The sequence below is a fragment of the Phoca vitulina genome, unplaced genomic scaffold, assembly GCF_004348235.1.
Source record: "Phoca vitulina isolate PV1807 unplaced genomic scaffold, GSC_HSeal_1.0 scaffold23, whole genome shotgun sequence".
In the NCBI taxonomy this organism is placed as follows: Eukaryota; Metazoa; Chordata; class Mammalia; order Carnivora; family Phocidae; genus Phoca; species Phoca vitulina.
The window spans coordinates 23,289,182-23,309,058 of record NW_022589726.1 but is presented as its reverse complement, the minus strand read 5'-3'; the positions used below and the strand labels follow the sequence as shown (position 1 = coordinate 23,309,058).

The 19,877-nt window shown below is 42.6% G+C and overlaps 1 protein-coding gene across 1 annotated transcript; it reads right to left on the bottom strand.

Moving 5' to 3' along the window:
- Positions 1 to 5,577: 5,577 nt before the first annotated feature.
- AMIGO2 (adhesion molecule with Ig like domain 2) lies at positions 5,578 to 8,974 on the bottom strand. The gene is made up of 2 exons (XM_032420953.1): positions 8,466 to 8,974; positions 5,578 to 8,118 (listed from the first exon to the last, which is right to left on the bottom strand). The coding sequence occupies exon 2, from the start codon at positions 8,054 to 8,056 to the stop codon at positions 6,491 to 6,493; it is 1,566 nt and encodes a 521-aa protein (XP_032276844.1). The 5' UTR covers positions 8,057 to 8,118; positions 8,466 to 8,974; the 3' UTR covers positions 5,578 to 6,490.
- Between the last annotated feature and the right edge of the window lie 10,903 nt (positions 8,975 to 19,877).

Below are 19,877 nucleotides of genomic sequence, written 5' to 3'. Positions count from 1 at the left end.
GGGGGGGGGGGGGGGGCGGTCACTGCAGGACAAGGGTCCAGAGCAGAATCCTGAAAGCAGAGCCATACCCCCGAAGGAAAGGTCACCTGAAGCCAGATACAAGGAGGCAGGAGGGCAAAGGGGACGTGATGAGCCAGGCCCTGCTACAGAGCTGAAACGTTATTATGGTGTAGTAATGTGTAGTAACTACCCAATGTACAGTGTGTAGACAGCAGTAGAGTGTAGATATCAAGAGACTGGGTTCTGGATGGATCCAGACAAAACTGGGTTCAAATCCTGACTTCTTTACCATTTGTTCTTCAAGCAAATCACTTAACGTTCCTAAGCCTCAGTTCTCCCACCTGTAAAATGGACATGAAAATAGTAACTTCCCCCACAGGAGTGAGAAAAAATAGGTAAAGCCCTTAGCATGGAGCTTACACATAAAAATGTGACTGTTTTTACTATTATCATTGTCACTGTTATTATTTTCATTCCTCCTGTCCTGGCTAGGATACACCCACACTAACTGTGGTAGGGGTGAGGTTTGGAGCTGTGAGTGCAGAGAGGGGACCAATGTGAAATGTTTAGGTCTCTTTCTCCTCTAGATTTGATTAAAAATGATAATAGATTGGCCGTAGAATTTTAAATAGAATCCCTGACATTCTTTACAGAGCACTAGGACCTAGCTTGCTCCACCTCCTTACCACACAGGCTTTTGGAAGGTAAGGGTCCTGCTAGCATAAGGCTCGGGGCATCTCCGGGATGGCCGTCTGGTGTTCACGCCCGTGCTGCATTAGTCCAGTTGGTCAAAGCGAGATCTCTGCCAATTAGCTTCCCTCTCGCACCTCCTATTTGCCAGAATAGTCGTGAGCAGACAAATCAACTTTTACTCTTGAATTAGTTTAGTAATGTTTCCTCTCTGGGAGAGAGTAGTTAATTATACATCATTTATGGCCTCCACAGTATCTAGCAATGCTCAATCACCTCTTGGTAGTAACCAGCCATTCATCACCAAGGATTTGATCCTTGATCCCATTATATTTGATTCTATAGACACCGCAAAATTCTCTGAGAATATATTCGATGCATTGCTGACATATTGCCTAATAGAGATGTTTAATCAGATAAGCTCCTGAGGCTGTCTTGTAAAATAATTTTAAAATTATTTTGAGAAATCTTATTTTAAAATTAGTTGAAAAAGTACCCACTCTCCCAGAAATGTAAAACAAACTCTCAGATATCCTCTCCAATAGAACTATTTACTTTACAAATTTGGGTCATTTTTAATTAAAAAAATTAATTGAATCATTTATTCATTTAAATATCTTGAATATGTCATTTTTAATGATAAAACAGATATTTTTCTTTTCTTTTCTTTTTTCTTTTCTTTTCTTTTCTTTTTTTTGTGTATTCAGGCGTGAAGGGCAGCCAGACTGAAAAGAGTCAGTAGACTGGAGGAGGCCTTGTCTATTAAACCTATAGATTTCCAATTTTGCTACTTGTGACGAATCATGTTTTACAGGGAAAAAAAAAATTCCTACCTTTATTATGTTTGAATGAATCAGAAGATCCCCTGACCTCCTATTCCTCTTCTCCCAAATTTGCTGTCCACACTAATCCACTCACTTCTAAGTTTATAGAAAGTTTACTCATGACCCATGCTTTCTAAAGTCATTCTATTGGTAGAACACCTATTAAACTGCTCTGTAGAGGTATCATGGTAAAAATGGCTGATTAGCTGAGTTATCTGGGAAAATTTTTATTCCTTTTGAGCCTCTTTTTCCTATCTGTGACAGGGTGGAATATTGCCCATCTTTGAGGGCTTCTGTGATAAGGAATGATAATGCCACCACCTACAGGTGCCTGGCACTTAGCAGACACTTAAAAAATTAAACCCAGTATATATATAGAGAGACAAAGATATATATATATCTCGCATTTTATAATTTACAAAGGGTCTGTGTGTTTCCATACTCTGCTCTGGTCCTCACTATAGAAGGGAGCTCCTCCCTGGAATCCATCCACAGGCAACAATGGTCCTTTACAGAGTCCTCTAAATTATTCAGCATGTTATTATATGAGTTTTTAGTTCTACTTCTTAATATATTACTATGCAATAATGCTTGCAAGGGCAAAATAACCATCATCTTTCCACACTATCTTATTATAAAATATAGAACTAGGGCTTTGGGGGCTGGCTCTTGGCAGGGAGTCATGAGAGAACCATGAAAGGAATCTTTATGTTCTCTTTAAAAACTATTATTCTATTATATCGAAAAACAAAGGAGTTTGGTTTTCTGTAGATGAAATCTACATGCCTTCACTTTACTATAATATAATCAAATCTGAAAGTTCCAAAGTTTATTGTTACAGACCAGATCTGTTGTAGCTGCTTTCAAACCAAAAATAGTTTTAAAAATGAGAGAATCAGAGATTGAGTTATCTCAAAGTAATTATTCTATATTTTTATAATTTTGAAAAATATAAATCATAAATTACAGCCCAAAATTTACTCTATATTTCATTTAGTATCAGAGAATCAACTCCTTTGTTTCTCTAACACATTAGAATTTTTTTAAAGAGAATGCTAAAATTCTTCTTTTTATTAATAAATCCCTTAGCAAGTAATAATAACCTATTTTGACATAGCCCTAACCACAACATTTGCTGTGGTCCCAGTTTAGGATACATTTCATCAAAATAGGAAGAATCAGAATTATGAAAAAAAATATTTAAAATACGATGGGAGGGCCTTACCCCAACTCCTCAGTCAGAATCTCTGGTTGGGGAGTGTGTAGAGGGTAGCAGCTAAAAACCCTTGTTTATCTACCTTTTCACTGTGATTCTCTCAAGAAGCCTGGTGTCAGACCTATTACTATTACAGACACTTGGTAAACACTAGATGATACCCCAAAAGGGGACAATAATCAAGCAGCAGTTATGGCAAAGGAAAAGCCAATGATGTTGGAGGATGTTTAGGCTGTTTCTTGTTTTTTTTTTTTTAATTTTTAAAAGATTTTATTTACTTATTTGACAGAGAGAGAGCGAGAGCACAAGCAGGGGGAGCAGCAGAGCGGGAGGGAGAAACAGACTCCCCACTAAGCAAGGAACCTGAGGCAGAACATGATCCCAGGACCCTGGAATCATGACCTGAGCCGAAGGCAGATGCTTAACAGACCGAGCCACCCAAGGGCCCCTAGGCTGTTTCCTGTTTTAACAGTGCTTAGCAGGATAATCCCAAATCAGATGTCTTTTCAGAAATTGGACTGACAATGTAACTTCCTGTCTCTGGTTTCCACCCCCATAAGTTTCACCTACATCCCTTGTGATGAACATTTAGGAAAATGTTTATTTGGAAAAATTTAAAAAAAAACAACAACACATTTTTTTCTGGGCAAATAATTCATGCAATTAAAACCAAAAATAAATAGATTTACATCTCTTTAGGCCAAACAAAGAGGATTAATACACAAGTTGATTCTAAATAAGAAAAATGTCTTAGGTCATTCTTTCAGATTATAGATCTTTTTTGTTTTTTAAGATTTTATTTATTTGAGAGGGCGAAAGCCTGTGCATGCAAGAAAGCACGAGGGGGGAGAGGGGCAGAAGGAGAGGGAGAAGCGGACTCCTCACTGAGCAGGGACCCCTTCCCCCCACTCCCCGAGCTCCATCCCAGGACCCTGGGGTCATGACATGAGCCGAATGCAGACACTTAACCAACTGGCCACCCAGGCGCCCCTCAGATTATAAATCTTAAGAAAAAGTGTAGTTAAGAAATTTGACTAATGATTATCTATAGAGTCCATTGCCATAAGACTAGTATCACTTAATTTTAGTGAAAAAATACTCTGAACCCAGGAAAATTTCACATCTTTGATCTTTGCTTGATTTCTCCAATGTGTATCCACTTCTCTCACAACCCTATAATAAAAAATATTAAGTATCTTAAAAGAATAACCTAGTTACATAATCCAGATTATTACTTGGAAGGAAAATTATATCAAATTTTTGAGTGGGACAAATTTAAGGTACAAATTAGTTCTGTTCCTATATTTAAAATACATGTGATCAGGCTGCTACCAGAAAAAAAAAAAAAGATATACCTAAGAACTTAGAATTCCACATGGTAACATTCAGTTCCAGGCTTTTTCACCACCATGCCATCCTCCTTTTGTTCAAAATACAGCTTTGCTTTTCAGAATTCAGGATTTTGTTTGTTTTCATTGTGATTACGCCTATGTTAATTTCAATCTCAGCTCGTCCTTCATTTACCCAAAATGTACTAGGACCAGCCAAGATCAGGCTCCACATAATCATGGCCCCTGGAGGCAGCCCTGCCTATTGCCGGAGAGCATCGGTGGTTCAAGAGTTTTTCCTTGTGTCCAGACTAGCTGTGTGAAGCTGAACAAATCACAGCATCTTTTAGTGAGTTTCTCCAAGTGTGAAGAAAGAGTGAGGATTTCAAAGGTCATACAAATCACAGAATTCTTCCTAATTAATTAAATGGCAGGAACAGGAATAAAACGTTTGCCTGTAACAGCTTTGGGTCTAAAGGATCTTATCTAACTGGTGAGGTTTATGTTTTAAAGGCAGAGGTGGCCATTTTTTCACACCATGCAACAAAGAATTTTCAGTGCTACTGAGTAGTGGATCTGCATCCTATTCTGTGGGGGCAACTCACTCCCCAACCCCCTGCTAACCAGTGTCTGCCACAGGGAGCCTGGCTTGGCACTTACACAGCTGTCACCAAATGTCCACTCTTTCTCCAAAACCACCATTGTTAGTCAGTCTTCCCTCGTCATCTCCTTCTCTGTGTTTTTGTCACTGTTGCCCCATTTCTATCTTTTGCAAATTCTCTTCTATCTTAGCCCCAGGGACAACGCAGCCCTGATTCTCCTTTGCCACTTCCTGACCACTCTTTTGTCTCATTCTTTGGCTCTTTCTCCATGCCCATTCTTTGACTCCCTTGTCTTTGCCAGGAAGAATCTGTACCTGGGCTCTCCTTCCATCCTGGTCACTAATTCGGTGTGGTCTTACATAACCCACAATCTTCTCTGGGCTTCATTTGTCCCTGAGAAAGAGGAGGAGATGGACTTGACGGTCCAAAAGGTCCCTTCGGGGTATGCAGCATTAGGCTAGGCTATCAACCCCACTCCTGCGTTCCATCGGTATGTGGGACAGTTTCCGAGAGCCCGTACAAGTCTGTGATGGAGACAAGGCCACCCGGACATCATCACTTCCAGCGTGGGAAGGACCTAAAACATTCACCTTGCCTGCAATCTTCATTTTATAGCTGAGGGAATCTAGGTCCAGAAGGAGTACTTGATCACCTCACAGCAGAGATGGGAACAAGGAGGTGGTCGCCTGGGCTCTCAATGTGCTGCAGAATCGGGGCTTAAGTGTCTTCCACACCTGGCTGAAGTACATAATGACATCAGAGTAAAGTGTCATAGAGAAGGCATAAATTGGGTAGAACACTTTAGAGCCTTTCTCCCCCTTTGACAAGATGAACTCTATGTTGTAACTCCAAAAAATCTAGAGAGATGCTTGCTAGAGAGGGTGCTTTAGACAAAGCAGAACAATCTGATCACATAAAACATCTTAGATTTATGTTTTGAAGTAGCCAAATAAAACAGAACATCAAGTCACAGAATACATATATTTACATTAATTCAAATGTCCAAAGCACAATATAGTAGGATCTATTTAATAGTTCATATAATTTGGGGATTTACATATACACAAGCATATGAACAAATATTAGTCAGCGAGAACAAAGGGTTAAGAAGTTACTCAGACATTTTGGTATCAACACCTACATATTTATGGCAACAAATGATGATAACTTTCAACTTTCAATAAGATCTTTTGTGCAAGGATAAGAAATGTACAGAATGGAAAAAAGACAGTCAAACAAATATACCTTTATTGCAGTATTTATCTAACACCATTTGGGATGTGGCATTATCCAGCAAATTTTATCAGTGTAGTCTGTTTACTGCGGTCTCAAATGATGAAATTAGCTGAATTATTCCCAAATCTAAACTTACTTTGTGCTTTGTAAGTGCCTTTTGGTTCTTCCTTCTACATCTTTTAAAAAATGAAATAGGACACTGATGCTTTTCTTTAAAATAACTTTGGTCCTAAGAAGTTAGTAAAGTCTCTTTTTAAGGAACACCAATACATGAAATTTAATTTTTCTTTCAAGAATCCTGAGCAAAAAGACAAGGTCACCTCCAGACCAGCTTCGAAATGATCAGTGGCGCTAAAGTCTAAGAGACTGTTATCTAGGACTTAAACTTTGGAAAACAACCCCATCTTTCTCTGGCAAATTGAGGAACCAAAGTGCACCTTACTACATTTCCTAGTAACAGTTAAAGAGGCCATTTGGTTGCATTTCAAAACACAAAACAACACCATTTCTGTCCTGCTGTTTATTTTGCAGACTGCACAGAAAGTTAAGTATGGAGTAATTAAATTACTACAGCATACGGAGACAGGCACAAAATTAAGTGGACGCCACAAAGGGTGTGTCTGAAAACACGGAATTGACCGAATCGGAGTCGGATTTCACCCTCGTGGACTTCAGGATGCCCTCGGCTATGACCGGTTCACTGGGAAAGAGCCTGACTTTCCCATTCTGCCCTGCAGCGGGATCCTTCAGGGGTTCCAAAAACACCACTCTTTTGGCGGCACCTGCCTTCCGATCGTCAGCAGGGGTGTCGCTAGCAGGGCCGGGGTTGAGAATAGACGCATGGGCATTGCTTTGGTTGAGAGTATTTTTTTGTCTCTTGGGTTTACACTTGCAGGGACACGGCGTCAGATAGAGGTACAAAAGTACCAAAACGATACTGGCCACGCAGGCTGCGAGGGTGGTGAAAGCTGTGTTAAATGCCTCGTGGGCGTGGGATCTGTTTACGGTGAAATTGCTCACGTTGATTGTGACATCCACGGTCTCATTTAACAGGCGCTGCCTGTTCATGGCAATACAGGAATACACTCCAGCGTCCTCAAAACGAGGACTTTCTATAACCAGACTTCCATTGTGAAACACGTGAAAGTTTTCCAGCTCTTTATCGGGCTCCAGCAGTCTGTTATCCGGACTGACCCAAATGAAATCGGTATTTGCACTGCCAGTCTTGCTGTCACAGGGGACAATCAGCCTTTCCCCAACTTGAGCCTCATGAATAAAGCCAAGTGCACGGAAGGAGCCATTGATGATGCTGTCCGAGCAATTCATAAAGCTATCCTGGAGCAGAAGCACCTGATGGGAGTGCTTAGAGTCAGACCACAGGCGACAGGTATAATCATTCTTAAAATCCATCACTGAGCTAAAGTGCCTGCGATACCAAAAGATCAGCAACGAATAAAGGGAACAGTCACAGACAAATGGGTTTCCATGAAGGTAGATGCCTCTCAGCTGTTTTCCTGGTACTAAATTAATATGGTGCATTGGCAGAGAGGGGATTCGGTTGTAAGAAACATCTAGAAACATCAGTTCTACCAGCTTGAACCTTCCAACATATAAATCCATGGGAAACTGGGTAAGAAAGTTTCCACTTAAGTAGAGTTTTTGCAACTGGGAGAGCCCTCCAAAAGCTGAAGGGTCGAGATAGGAAATGTGATTGTTGTAAAGCAGGAGCACTTCCAGAACCTTCAACTCTTGGAACACTGCACTTTTCACCGTCTTCAGCTTATTGGAGGATAAGTCAAGACAATTCAAATTTGGAGTTGTGGAGAAACTGCCTGTGCCAATGCTGGTGATGTTGTTATGACGAATAATTAGGGTGTTCAGCTTAACAAATGATACTGGAATCCACTCAGCATCCAGAAGCCCGATCCTGTTATAGCTCAGATCCAGCCTCTTAATCAGTCTGAAAAGGTTCCCGGGCACCTTGGACAGGTTTTTGTTGGTGCAGCTCACGATGTCCGTGGCACAGATGCAGGCGGTGGGGCACACCCCGGAGGCGCCGCGGCTCACGGTCACCGTGATCACCAACAAACACAGCAGCTCCCTGCAGCCCGGTCTCACAACTCCAGGCAGGGTGGGCAGCGTGTGTAAACGTAAAGACATTATGGTCGCCTCCAAGTCTCCTCCTGGCGCCTTTCCACCAGCTCAGCCTCCCACCAGTGAACCTGGTAAACAATCAATATTTGAAAGGGGTGAGGGGGAAAGCAAAGTTAACTACCACCAGTTAACCCTTAAGAGTCATATCTTGCTTTCTTTTCAATAACTTTTGAAATGCAGGTTGTGTGTCACGCTGTTAAATGCAATTTATTTTCCTGGGGTACTCCTGCTTACAGACATTTACGGTCACAATCTATCAACACAACCGTCTCAACACCAGAAATTAAGTTGTTTTTTTTCTTTAACGTGCAGGCTGCGTCGTTTTTTAAACTCACTGCAACAGACACAGAAATACACAAAACGCATCCTACAAACAAACGGAAATGCATAGGAAGCCACCCATCCAGAAACTCACAGAGCTGAAAAGCCTCACTGGCTCTGGCGATAGGCCGCCGACGGTGGTGTCTTCGGAAGGTCTGCGAGTCTGTCTGTCTCGGTCCGTCACTCCTGCATCTCCCGAGTTCCTTTCCCTCCTGCTCCCGGCGGGCGGCAACCTCTCGCTGGCTCTCAACTTTGGGGAGTTTCAAGCAGCCGCGGCGGCAGCGGCCACCCCGGGCGCAGGAAACGTCTCGGTCGGCTCCGGTGGGTTCTCCCGGGCTCTCTTCATTGCTCGGCTAAAGGTACCGCCTCGGCGCCCTGGCCGTTGCGTGTCCCCGCGCGGGGCGCCCCACTCCCTGAGCCGGGTCCGAGGGGCGGGGGCGCTGGCAGCGGGTCGGTCCCGGCCCCGCCTCCCCGGGCTCCGGAGCCAGCAGGACCCGGGGTTCCCGCGCGCCGCTGCCCGGGTTTTATCCCCGTGCGCGGGGTGGGCAGCGGGGCGGGGAGACGGTCCCGCCCCTGCGCGTCCTCCCTCCGGCTGGAAGCAGCTCCGAGGCTGCGGGCGGGAGCCGGCTGGGCGCACGGCGGGGGGCGCGCGGCGCGGGGAGGGGGCGGCGGCGCAGCCAATCGGAGCGGCGGCCGGCATCCCTCTCGCCCCCACCCCGCGGCCTCGCCGCCACCTCCCGCCTCGGGGGAGACGGACTCGGCGGAGCGGGGTGTGCGCCGGAAGCTCAGCCATTCCCACCCGCTGTGTGCGCGTGTCCAGCCCCGAGCGGGGTGGTGGGGCGGGGGGTTCAGGGGGCACGCCCAGCCAGGGAAGCAGAGGTCTCCCCCTTGAAGACCCCACTTGTCGCGGCCGCCCGGGTCCACTGAGCTCCCTGACCTCTTGTAGCTTTCTTTGGGCCGGGGCCAAGGGGGCTTCCACAGGGCTAAGTGCGGCGGGTTTTAAAGGTTTTAGAAAATAAACACAGAAGTGGCCTTCCGTCTCCGCCCACGTTTGGGGGGGTGGGCGGTGTAGAGAAATGGGCACTTTCCCTCCGGTGCGACCAAGATCTCTGTTTGGGGGAAGGAACTGGGAAGACGCTGCGGGGACACGCCGCACCTCCCTGGGAAAGTTCTATCCCTTTCCTAACTCAGGAGGCGGCATCGAGGATGGTGCCCAATCCGAAAAGGAGAAGCACAGGAAAGAAGGCTTGGGGCCGACCTTCCGGCTGGAATGCAAAGATAAGGGTATTAAGCTGGGAAAAAAAAAAAAAAAATCCCGGAGCCAGACTTTTTTTTTTTTTAGGGGGTTGGAGTGGGGGTGGGGGTGGAGGCAAATGTGTTCATGCCGGATAGGGACTGATCCTAGAAGGGGTACCTGCGCGGGCGTTCTACATACCTCCGGTGAGACAGGCCGGCGCCGGACTCAAGCGTGCTTTGGTCTAGCAGGCTAGGAAAGGTACAACCCAGGGTGGACACCCCGCCTACCGCCTCCCCCGAAAAAAGCCCAGGTGGACAAATACAAGGTGGAGGGCTTGGGGTTGATGAGCTTTTCGATTAAAAATCCGTTTTTGATTAATTCCAAGATCAGTTTTAACGATGGGATTTGAATGAGCCAGATGGCCCATTTGTCCATCATATCTGGATTAAAAAAAATAAATTACTGCCCTGACAAGAGATAACTAAGTAAAGCAGAAGGGATAGGGAGACTGAAAAGCAGACCAAATTGAGAACACAGAAGCAGGGCACATAACTTGTAATATTACTTAAAAAATAAAACTGATGCTACAACAACCAACTCCCCCACCCCACCCCACCCCCACAAATACACTTGAACAACCTTGAATTTAGTGGGAGTTGGTCCCTACACTGTTCATGAATGGATTCATGTGCTAGCACAGATCTGTTAGGCCAGTGCCAAATTTAAATAGAACTGTGTGCATTGTTAATTTAGTCAGTCTGTTTGTGGAATCAATCTGGAATAGCACTGGTAAATCAAGATTTTTTTTTTCAGGTGAAAGCAGCTTGATTCAGGGTAGTTTCAGTTTCATGAAAAGTGGAATTTTATCCTAAGAAGAATGCAGCCTGCCATGCTCTAGGAAAGCTTCCTCACTGTGAGCTCCCAAGAGAGGCTGAGGCTGAAAGTTTCCAAAGTGATGCCACACTTCCTGGGGTTCTCAAAAAGCCGGGGTCTCCAGGCCTTCATTTTTGCAGTTAAAATGGTTAACACAGAGAAATGGAATTGCAATCACTCAGAGGAATGCTTTCTAACTGACTGACAAACAGGTTTTGGCAACGTTTTACTAAGGAACTAACATCCTATTCAAAGGAAACCATGCAGGCAGGAGAAAGTCCTGTAGGTCCTAGGAAAGTAGTGTCAAAAGAAAAGGGACTCAAGCATGGACGCAGACTAAGTCCCTCTAGCTCTAGAGGCATCCTAGAAACGCGTACAAAGATTACACAGCAGAAATAAACCAAATGCACTCAAAATCCACACACACTTATCTATTTGAAGACCTGATTTTTGAGATTCTGCCTATTTGGCAATAGGAAAGGAGTTTTGAAAGGGGTGGGTTTACTTGGCTTTGAGAAGAAAAAGCTAAGCATCTACCTTAATTTTGGGTGTAAGGTGTGACCTTACGTTGTGGAGGGAACTTTCTCTACATCCTTTCACCTCTCCTGCCAGATCCTCTCTTTCCATTAGAAAGGAAGTTCCACGAGGGCAGAAATGTTATGTCTTGGACACTGCTCTATTCTTAGCTTCTAGAACTCTGCTTGACACTTGCTTGGCATTAAGTAAATTTTTGATAAATAAACTGAGGAATGGGGAACTTATTCTAGGCCTATTTGAGCTGAGTCTGCTGGTTGATATTCCACTCTCTATACTTCAAAAAGCTTGTCAGAAAGAAGAGAAGAGAGGGAAAGAGGAGCCCTGCGAACATGACTTGAGTCCTAGATCCAGTGGTACCTGAAGGCCACTGCCCACTTTTACTTCTTTTTTTTTCTTAAATTATTTTGAGTTGTGTTCATGTCCCTGTGACTGCAAGAGTCCTAGTGCGTGTAATGATGGTGATAATAAATATGTATTGGGCTATTATGATGTGCTAGATACTGAGCTCTGTGTTTTACATGAATTATTTCATTTACTGCTCGCCATAACCCGGCAACATTATGTAATCCTGTAATCCAGATGGTAAACAACTGTGTTCCAAATTATTTGAAAATGGAATGGGATGAAATTAGCTTGAGGCTCCATTTGAAGGATTTAGATTAAACTGAAAAGAGATGTTTCTGAAGGGGTGGCTCCAGGCTGGAATGGTTGCCAAGACAGATGGTTGAGTTGCCTTCTCAGGAGTTTAAAATAGGACAGATAGATATTCTTCTGGTCTTTTCCACACGGCACAATCTTGGTATTTTTGACCATTCAATGACTCCAGTGGATAGTAGCAAGTGGATTGATTCTGAATTGAGTGTGCTGAGGCAGGGGTGAACGTGTGAGAGTGTCTGGCTGGGTCTGCAAGTAACTCCCACTTGGGGGCAGGGATTTAGGTAGATGAAATCTCAGGGCTTTCTCCTGTTGTAATCAAAGACTTAAGGCCTCAGAGATATGAAACAAGAAATGGTTATAGCACTAGTTTATGATTCAGAGTCCTTTTTACTAAGAATAAACACTTAAATGGCACTTTATATCCTGGGAAGGGCTTGCCCATTCTGTGTCTCCTTAGACTCTAGCACCCATCCTGTGAGCAGGTGTAGTTGGGACACCAGCAGATAGCTAACATGGCCTCCTTTTTTCACCTGGGGACACATCCGGTGTTCATCAGGAACCGCCCCCTGGGGTCTCCAGCTCTGCGGGCACCTGACAGTTGCACACAGGAGCTTTCTGCCGAGGCCTCCTCCCTTTGGGGGCAGCACTGTGCAAAGGGTTTTTACAGTGTGGCTGGAGCCTCTGCCCACCAGCTCTGGAAGTGTACTCCGCTCCTCTAACAGTCTGTTTTTCTTTTGGCCTCATCCAATTGGTTTTTGTAAATTGACCAGGACTTGTAGTAGAACCAGATTTCTCACCCAGTACTATGTCCCTGGCTATATGGAGGTTCAGGCTCCAGCCCCGTGCTCTCTGAACTCCAGGGGGCATGGGTCAACTGGTGGCTTGGTTCTCTGGAAGCTTCCTTGGCTAGACATGCGGGCTAGTCAGTTACCCCCATGCCCTCTCCAGGGAGAGCCCAGAATGGGGGGCAACTCTTTGAGCAATTCTCACTCACTCATCTGTTCTATCTCCTGTCTTCAAGGACATAGCCTGCATAGGTTGTTTCTTTTTCTTTCTTTCTTTCTTTTTTTTTAGTTTAGTTGAGATGAAATTCACATAAACAAAACTCACCTTTTTTCACCTTTGAAGATCATCTGAAAGAGTATATACTTATTTCATAACGGTAGGTTTATAGAATTGTCTTCTCTTTCCTCATCTGCATTTTCTATTTTTTTTACAATGTTTTTGTGATAAGAAAAAGCACAATGAGTACTTGCAATTGTTTAAAGTTACCTGTGGCTAAGTCATGTGCATCAATGTTTCTGCTTTATTGTGAGTCCTATTTAATATTCAGGGACTCTAGTTTCAGAGAACAAAACCGTCCTCTGATTTCTCAGGTAGGAAGTGACTCTAATTTCCCGTGATTTGTTCTGTGTTAGTACTACAATCCTTTATTTGGCAAATATTTACTGAACATCTACTATGTGCCAGACACTATTCTTTAGTCTGAAAATCAGAGCCATACATAAGGCTGCCATAGCCATGCAAGCCAAACTAGAATGAGAGGCGTACTAGTCACTCATGTATTTCTTGTTGACTGATTGTCCACACCCCCAGATTTGAGGCTCAACAACCTTGGTTGGGGTCAACTCCCAAGAGCTGTGAATCCTTCACTCTCAGTGCTTTCTTAGACCAGCCTTTGTGAAGGTGGCAGGAACCTCTACCCCACACCTCCACGTGTCCATGTGTTTTTCTGTGAGAAAGAAAAACAAAAAGAACAACTAAAGCCCCTTTTTCTTAATCCTAAAAGTATGACGTGCTCATTGTAGAAAAATTAGAAATACAGAAAAGATGTAAAGAATCAGAGAATGCCATTCATAGTCTTACTGGTAAATTACAGTTCTGCTCAAAGAATAAATCCATTGTAGTGAGGAAGCTGAGATGCTGCAAAAGGATGGTTTGTCATAATTATGTAAATAGAAAAGAAATAAACAGTCTTTGTTTTTTTTGTTTTTTTTTTTTTAATGCTCTGAAATTCTCAGCCTTAGGAATGAAGTAAGCAGATGAAAATTTGCTTTGTAAAATTCAGTGTGTCAAAGCCATGCTCCTGGCATTATGGTTACCTCTTGCAATTTTGGTCATAAATGGTATAATTTCCGTTTTGCTCATTATTAGCCTGAAGGGAATCATCTAATTGAATTCCTAAATGCTATTACATCCCTCAAAACTGGGGCTAATTTTATCTCTGATAAATATGGATAATGTTTAACAAACCCAGTTGGGAGAATTATATAAAGTGTTCAGACTCCTGTTTTATGTTCTTTAAACAATTTGATTTCCTGTAGCAGTAATTAATTGGTCACTTTTCATAAAGGTAATATCTGAGTATTCAAAGAAATACCTGATTTGGAGCAATAAGTATTTGCTAGACAAAATTAACACAAAATAAAGTAAAATGGAATTGAGAGAAAAAAAATAATAAACTCTCTCTTTCAGACAGCCGGCACTATTGCAAATACTCATTCAATTATTTTCAGCAAATACAGGCTCTCTGTGGTGGATGCTGCATGCATAATTTGCTTTGGAACTCTGACCTCTCAGTTTGTGATAGTGAAAAGCAATATTACATTCATATGGGGGAATGGACCTCTGGAAAGATCCAGGGGCAAGTCCAGAAGGACCTCTGGAAAGATCCAAGAAAGTGGGCTTGATAACAAGACCCAACATTTATTGCATTTTTACTACAATACACCAGACTTCTCATTTAATTCTTACGAGGGCCCTAAGAGATGGTCATTAGCATCCCCATTGTCAAATAAGGGCAATGGGACTGAGTTGGTTTATGTAACTTGTCCAAGATTAGTGGTTGAACCAGATCTCTCACCCTGCTGTCTCACTCTGATCTCATGCTCTACCATTATCTCTAATGCTTCCCATTAGGGAGGAGAGGGGTCAGCCCTAATTTAAATTCCATTCAGCAGACATTGTTAGTCCTGGCCACACTCCCAGAGCCATCATATGGTTGTTCTCCTCTAGGAATTTGTAGTGTTATTCGAAATAGTTGTAGGATATAAGACAGTATATAATTCAATTTCAGATTGGACATAGCAAAGAGCCAAAATATTTGCAACAGAATAGGTATTTTGGGCATTGAAAATTCCAATACAAGCAGATTTTTAGATCTTCCTCATTTCTTGTTGACCAAATAGCTGACTCAACAAAGAGAATTGTAGCAAATAAAAGTATAATTTGGGAGAATCCACTTGAATGGTCAGGGATGACAATTATCTCTTAGAATTAAGCAACAATAATATGGCTTCTTTTATCCGTAACATTCATAATAGAGAATCATAAGCAAGGAAAGTAGTTTCTCTCTCTTGGCACAGTTAAGAGTCGAAACATCCTCTAATCATATGCCAAATGGCAATGTGTTAAAGAAAAAAAAAAGGTGATGTGGTAAAATAGAGCACTGAATAACGAAACAACTTTCTGGGTTGTGGTGGAAGAATTTCCGTTTATTAACTGTATAATCTTGGGTAAGTGACCTGGTCTTTCAGGCTCAACCTCCTCATGTGTAAAATGGGAATACCGTGCGAGCATATGCACCGTTTGATTTCACAAGGTTGACAGAGATGAGCTGAGACCTGGAAAGTTGCTGTGGGAATGATAAAGCTGGAAACGAGTATCACACGGAGTCCCAATCCTGTGTTATTCATCCTTGCTGTCCTTGCGCCGTGGACGTGATCTGACACAGCACCGATGTTGAACATATGTCCGTCGCACCTAATGGAACTGAAGCTAGGTTTATGTACAAAATAAACAGAGCTGGAGAGGTGCCTCGCCACAGTGATGTTTGTACTAATTATATGGCTCCCCTGGGCCTGGCTGTACCAGAGTACAGCGGCTCCTCCAAATGAGGACCTGCTGTTGGCTCAGCCCCGCCTTACTCTCCCAGGTACTCCGCTGCAGAGTGGAAGGGGCTGCCAGTCTGCAGGCCTGGGCTTCTCAAAGCCCCTTGGGACTCGAAGCTGGCATGTTGTGGGGGAACATCCTGGGCGGAGACCTTTAGCTAGGAGTGATGATTGGCAACACCACGACACGCTGGAGACTACTCAAAGGAGTTTTGAACTACAGGGAAAAAGCAAACCAAAACAAAACAATACTAACAATCACTCTCTCCAGAGAGCAGTTTTGACATGTTGTGACTTGCATTGTGAGAGAAATACGTGGGCGGAAACCAGGGAAGGTGTCCTTGGAAGCTGCTGTGTAGAAGAGGTCAGGGACAAGTCTGAACAAGTTGCTGAAGGATGAGGCTGCTCGTTGACGTTTTCTCCTTTATGGAAACAGCAGGATGATGGAAAACATGCTATTGTGGCTGCTGTCCACATTTATCTAGAAGTAGAAATTTTTCATTTACTCAATTATAGTTATTGAAACAGTTGGACATCTAAAATTCCTCTCTTCCGAATCCACTTTGCCAGGAAGGCCCTGAGGACCTTACCACCATTTGCACAAGCAGAATCTGCATTTACCCATTAAGTATCAACATATGTTTGTTTGTTTGTTTGTTTGTTTGGTATGTCTGGGGGGAAGCTGGATGGTGGACTCTCCAGAGAGGGCCACCTTCATAACATCCACATAGCCCACCTTGACAAGTTCAGAAACTTGATATTTTTGATGTGCCAGAGTTAATTGTGAAGAATGTGAATGATTTATAATGTCCAACAAAAGGATACCTACTGGTGAATTTAAAGTAAAAGTCAAGTGGATCAGAACTTGATATGGGCCTTATCATAGTCTCTGCCTGCAAGAAAGCTTTGGGAAGCCAAGTTTATATTCATAGGTATGTTTGGTGAGTGTGAAATGATGGAGAAGAGTAGGTCGTTTGATGAATGTAATGTTTAGTGGGATCAAACTATTATAGCATGATAAATCCATTGTCGCAAAAGGGGTATGTCTGCCAGTGAGACCACATATTCAGATTGGCTGCATATGGCACCGTCATCCCTGGGCAGAAGGTGCCAAGCAGCTAATCAGTGAACTTTTAAGTTACACAAGAAAAACGATGACATCATGATTCTGCCCCAAGAAGAAAATTACTCTTTTTATTAAAGGCAATCTCTCCCTCTTTTTTTCATCACTACAATAACAGAGTACATTACACAAAGGCAGAACAACATCATAAATAAGGCTGAATAGTGGTCATACAGAAGAGAGGCGGATGAACAAGGAACCCAACTCTTAGTAGAAGGAGATATCAGAGGGGCGCCTGGGTGGTGCAGTTAGTTAAGCCTTCGACTCTTGGTTTCGGCTCAGGTTGTGATCTCAGGGTCATGAGATCAAGCCTGGCATCAGGCTCTGCGCTCAGCGTGGAGTCTGCCTAAGACCTCTCTGCCCCTCCCCTCCTGCACTCTCTCTCTCTCTCTCTCAAATAAATAAATAAATCTTTTAAAAAAAGAATTTTAAAAAAAGGAAGGAAGAAGGGAGGGAGGGAGGGAGGGAGAGAGGGAGGGAGGGATATCAGAAAGCAGTGCAGCTACCTGGAGAGAAAAGCCAGTCTCCAGAACTAAGTCCTGAGAAGCAGCCATTTTGCAGAACCTCAATAAAACATCATGATAAATATGTACCTTGAAAGTAAAATGAATAATTACATAAACAGAACTTGAGTTCTCTCTAATGAAAAAATGACAAGTTCCCGTAAGGGCAGTCACGAGACAAGAATCATGGAGCATGCACAGAAAATTAGCCAAATAAGGGCAATGTCACCCAAATCAAGGAACAGAACACCTACCAACACTCTAAAGTTCCCATGTTCCCTTCTAGGCCCTAACCTCCCAGTGGTAACCGCTCTCCGGACTTCCACCAACATGGATTAGTTCTGCTTGTTTTTATACTTTTTAGAAATGAAATATATACTCTTTGTGTCTGGCTCTGATTGCTCAACTTGCATTTGAGAGATTCATCCTTATTTTTACGTGTCATCCTAGATCATTTTCATAGCTATATAGTATTCCACTATGTGATTCTATCACAATTTATTGAATTATTGATGGACATCTGAATAATTGTCAATTTTTTCTCTTTCAAGTACTGTTGCCATGAATATTCTAATACATGCCTTTTGATAAACATAATGTACCCATTTCTATCGGGCAGATGCCTCAAAATGTACTTGCTTGGTCACAGGGAGTACACATACTCAACCTGAGTCATTAACTGCCAGTTTTCCAAAGTGGATGTACAGATTTATTCTCCCACAGGTATGGGAGAATTCCTATTCCTCCACATTCTCATCAGCACTCTTTACTTTCCATCTTTTTCCTCTTGACCATTTAGGGGGGTAGTTAGTGGCGTTCCACTGAGCTTTTAATTTGCATTTAGGTGAGGACTAATGAACTTGGGCAATTTGTTACAGGGTTATCATCCATTTACATATCCTCCTTTATGAGTCTTTGGCTCATTCTGCTATTGAGCTATCTTTTTCTTATTGATTCTTTATATATTCTGGATCTGTGGGGTTTTTTATCAAATATATTAGGTAAGTGTACATAAATATATATATTTAATATTTTATGCCACCCTGTGGGTTGCCATTTTGTTCACTTTGGTGAACAGAAGTTCTTAGTTTTAATATAGCCAAGATTATCACGTTTTTTCTTTTATGTTTCTTCTTTTGTATTTCCTATTTAGGAAAGCATTGCCTACTCCAAGATCAGAAAGATGTTTTCCTCTAAAAGCTTTATGGTTTTACTTTACAGTTTATTTCTCTGATCCATCTTGCTATGATCTGAGTTTGTGGTCCCCCAAAATTCCTATGTTGAAATCCTAACACCTAAGGTGATGGAATTAGGAGATGGGGCATTTGGGACATGATTAGTTCATCAGGGCAGAGCCCTCAGAATGGGATTAGGATACAGAGACATCTCTCATCACCTTCAGCCATGGGAAGACAGCAAAAAGATGCCATCTATGAATGAGAAAGCAGACCCTCACCAGACACCAAAGTTCATTGTATTTTTGTTTTAGCAGCCCAAATAGACTGAGAGACACCTGGAGTTGATTCTTGTGTGTAATGTGAAGTAGAAGTCAATATACATTTTTTCCCCGTATGGATATTCAGTTGCCCCAACATGATTTATTGAAAAGACCATTCTTTTCCCTACTGCCCTGTGTGGTCACTTTTGTCATAAATCGTGCAATCATGTATGGGTCATGAGATCATGTACATATGTGTGGGTCTGTTCCATTGGAAAGTTATCTGTTCTCTCTGTTCCAGCACTGCACAGTTTTGATTACCATTTCTTTATTACTTACTAATTTTTTTAAAAGTTTATTTATTTACTGAAGTAATCTCAACACCCGACGTGTGGCTCAAAGTCACATGCTCCTCCAGCTAAGCCAGCCAAGAGCCCCAATTACCTTAGCTTTATAGTAATAGTTTCTGATATCTCATAATATTAGTCCTTCATATTTGCTCTTCAGGCATGCCTTGGTTATTCTTGGCCTTTTGCATTTCCACATGAATTTTATTTTATTTATTTTTTTAGAGAGTGAAGGGGGTGGAGAGGGGCAGAGGGAGAGGGAGAGAGAGAATCTTAAAAGCAGTCTCCAAGCCCAGCACGGAGCACAAGGTGACCTGAGATCATGATCTGGGCCGAAATCAAGAGTGGGACGCTCCATATGAATTTTAAAATTGACTTATAAATTCCTGGGGGAAAAAACCCACAGCTTGGATTTTGGTTGCAAGGGCATAGAAGTATGCATTAATTTGGAAAGAACTTACATTTTTACAATATTGAATCATCCATTCCGTAACAATATATATACGTCCATTTATTTGGCTCTCCTTTATTTTTTCTCAATAATATTTTATAATTTTCAGCTAGAGGTCTTGCATATTTTTAATTAGATTTATTCCTAGGCATTTGAGTTTGGGGATGCTATTGTAAATATTTTATGTTCTATTTGTTTATTGCCAGTATATATAAATATGACTCATGCCATAGTCAGCTTGGGCTGCTATAACAAAATACCATAAACTGGATGGATTACAGACAACATTTATATCTCATAGTTCTAGAGGCTGGGAAGTCCAAGATCAAGGTGCTGCCAGGTTTGGTGTCTGGGGAGGACCTTGTTCATTCATAGATAGTGGCTTTTCACCAAGTTCAACATGATGGAAGGAAGGGGTGGGGGCTCTCTCTGGAACATCCTTTATAAGGG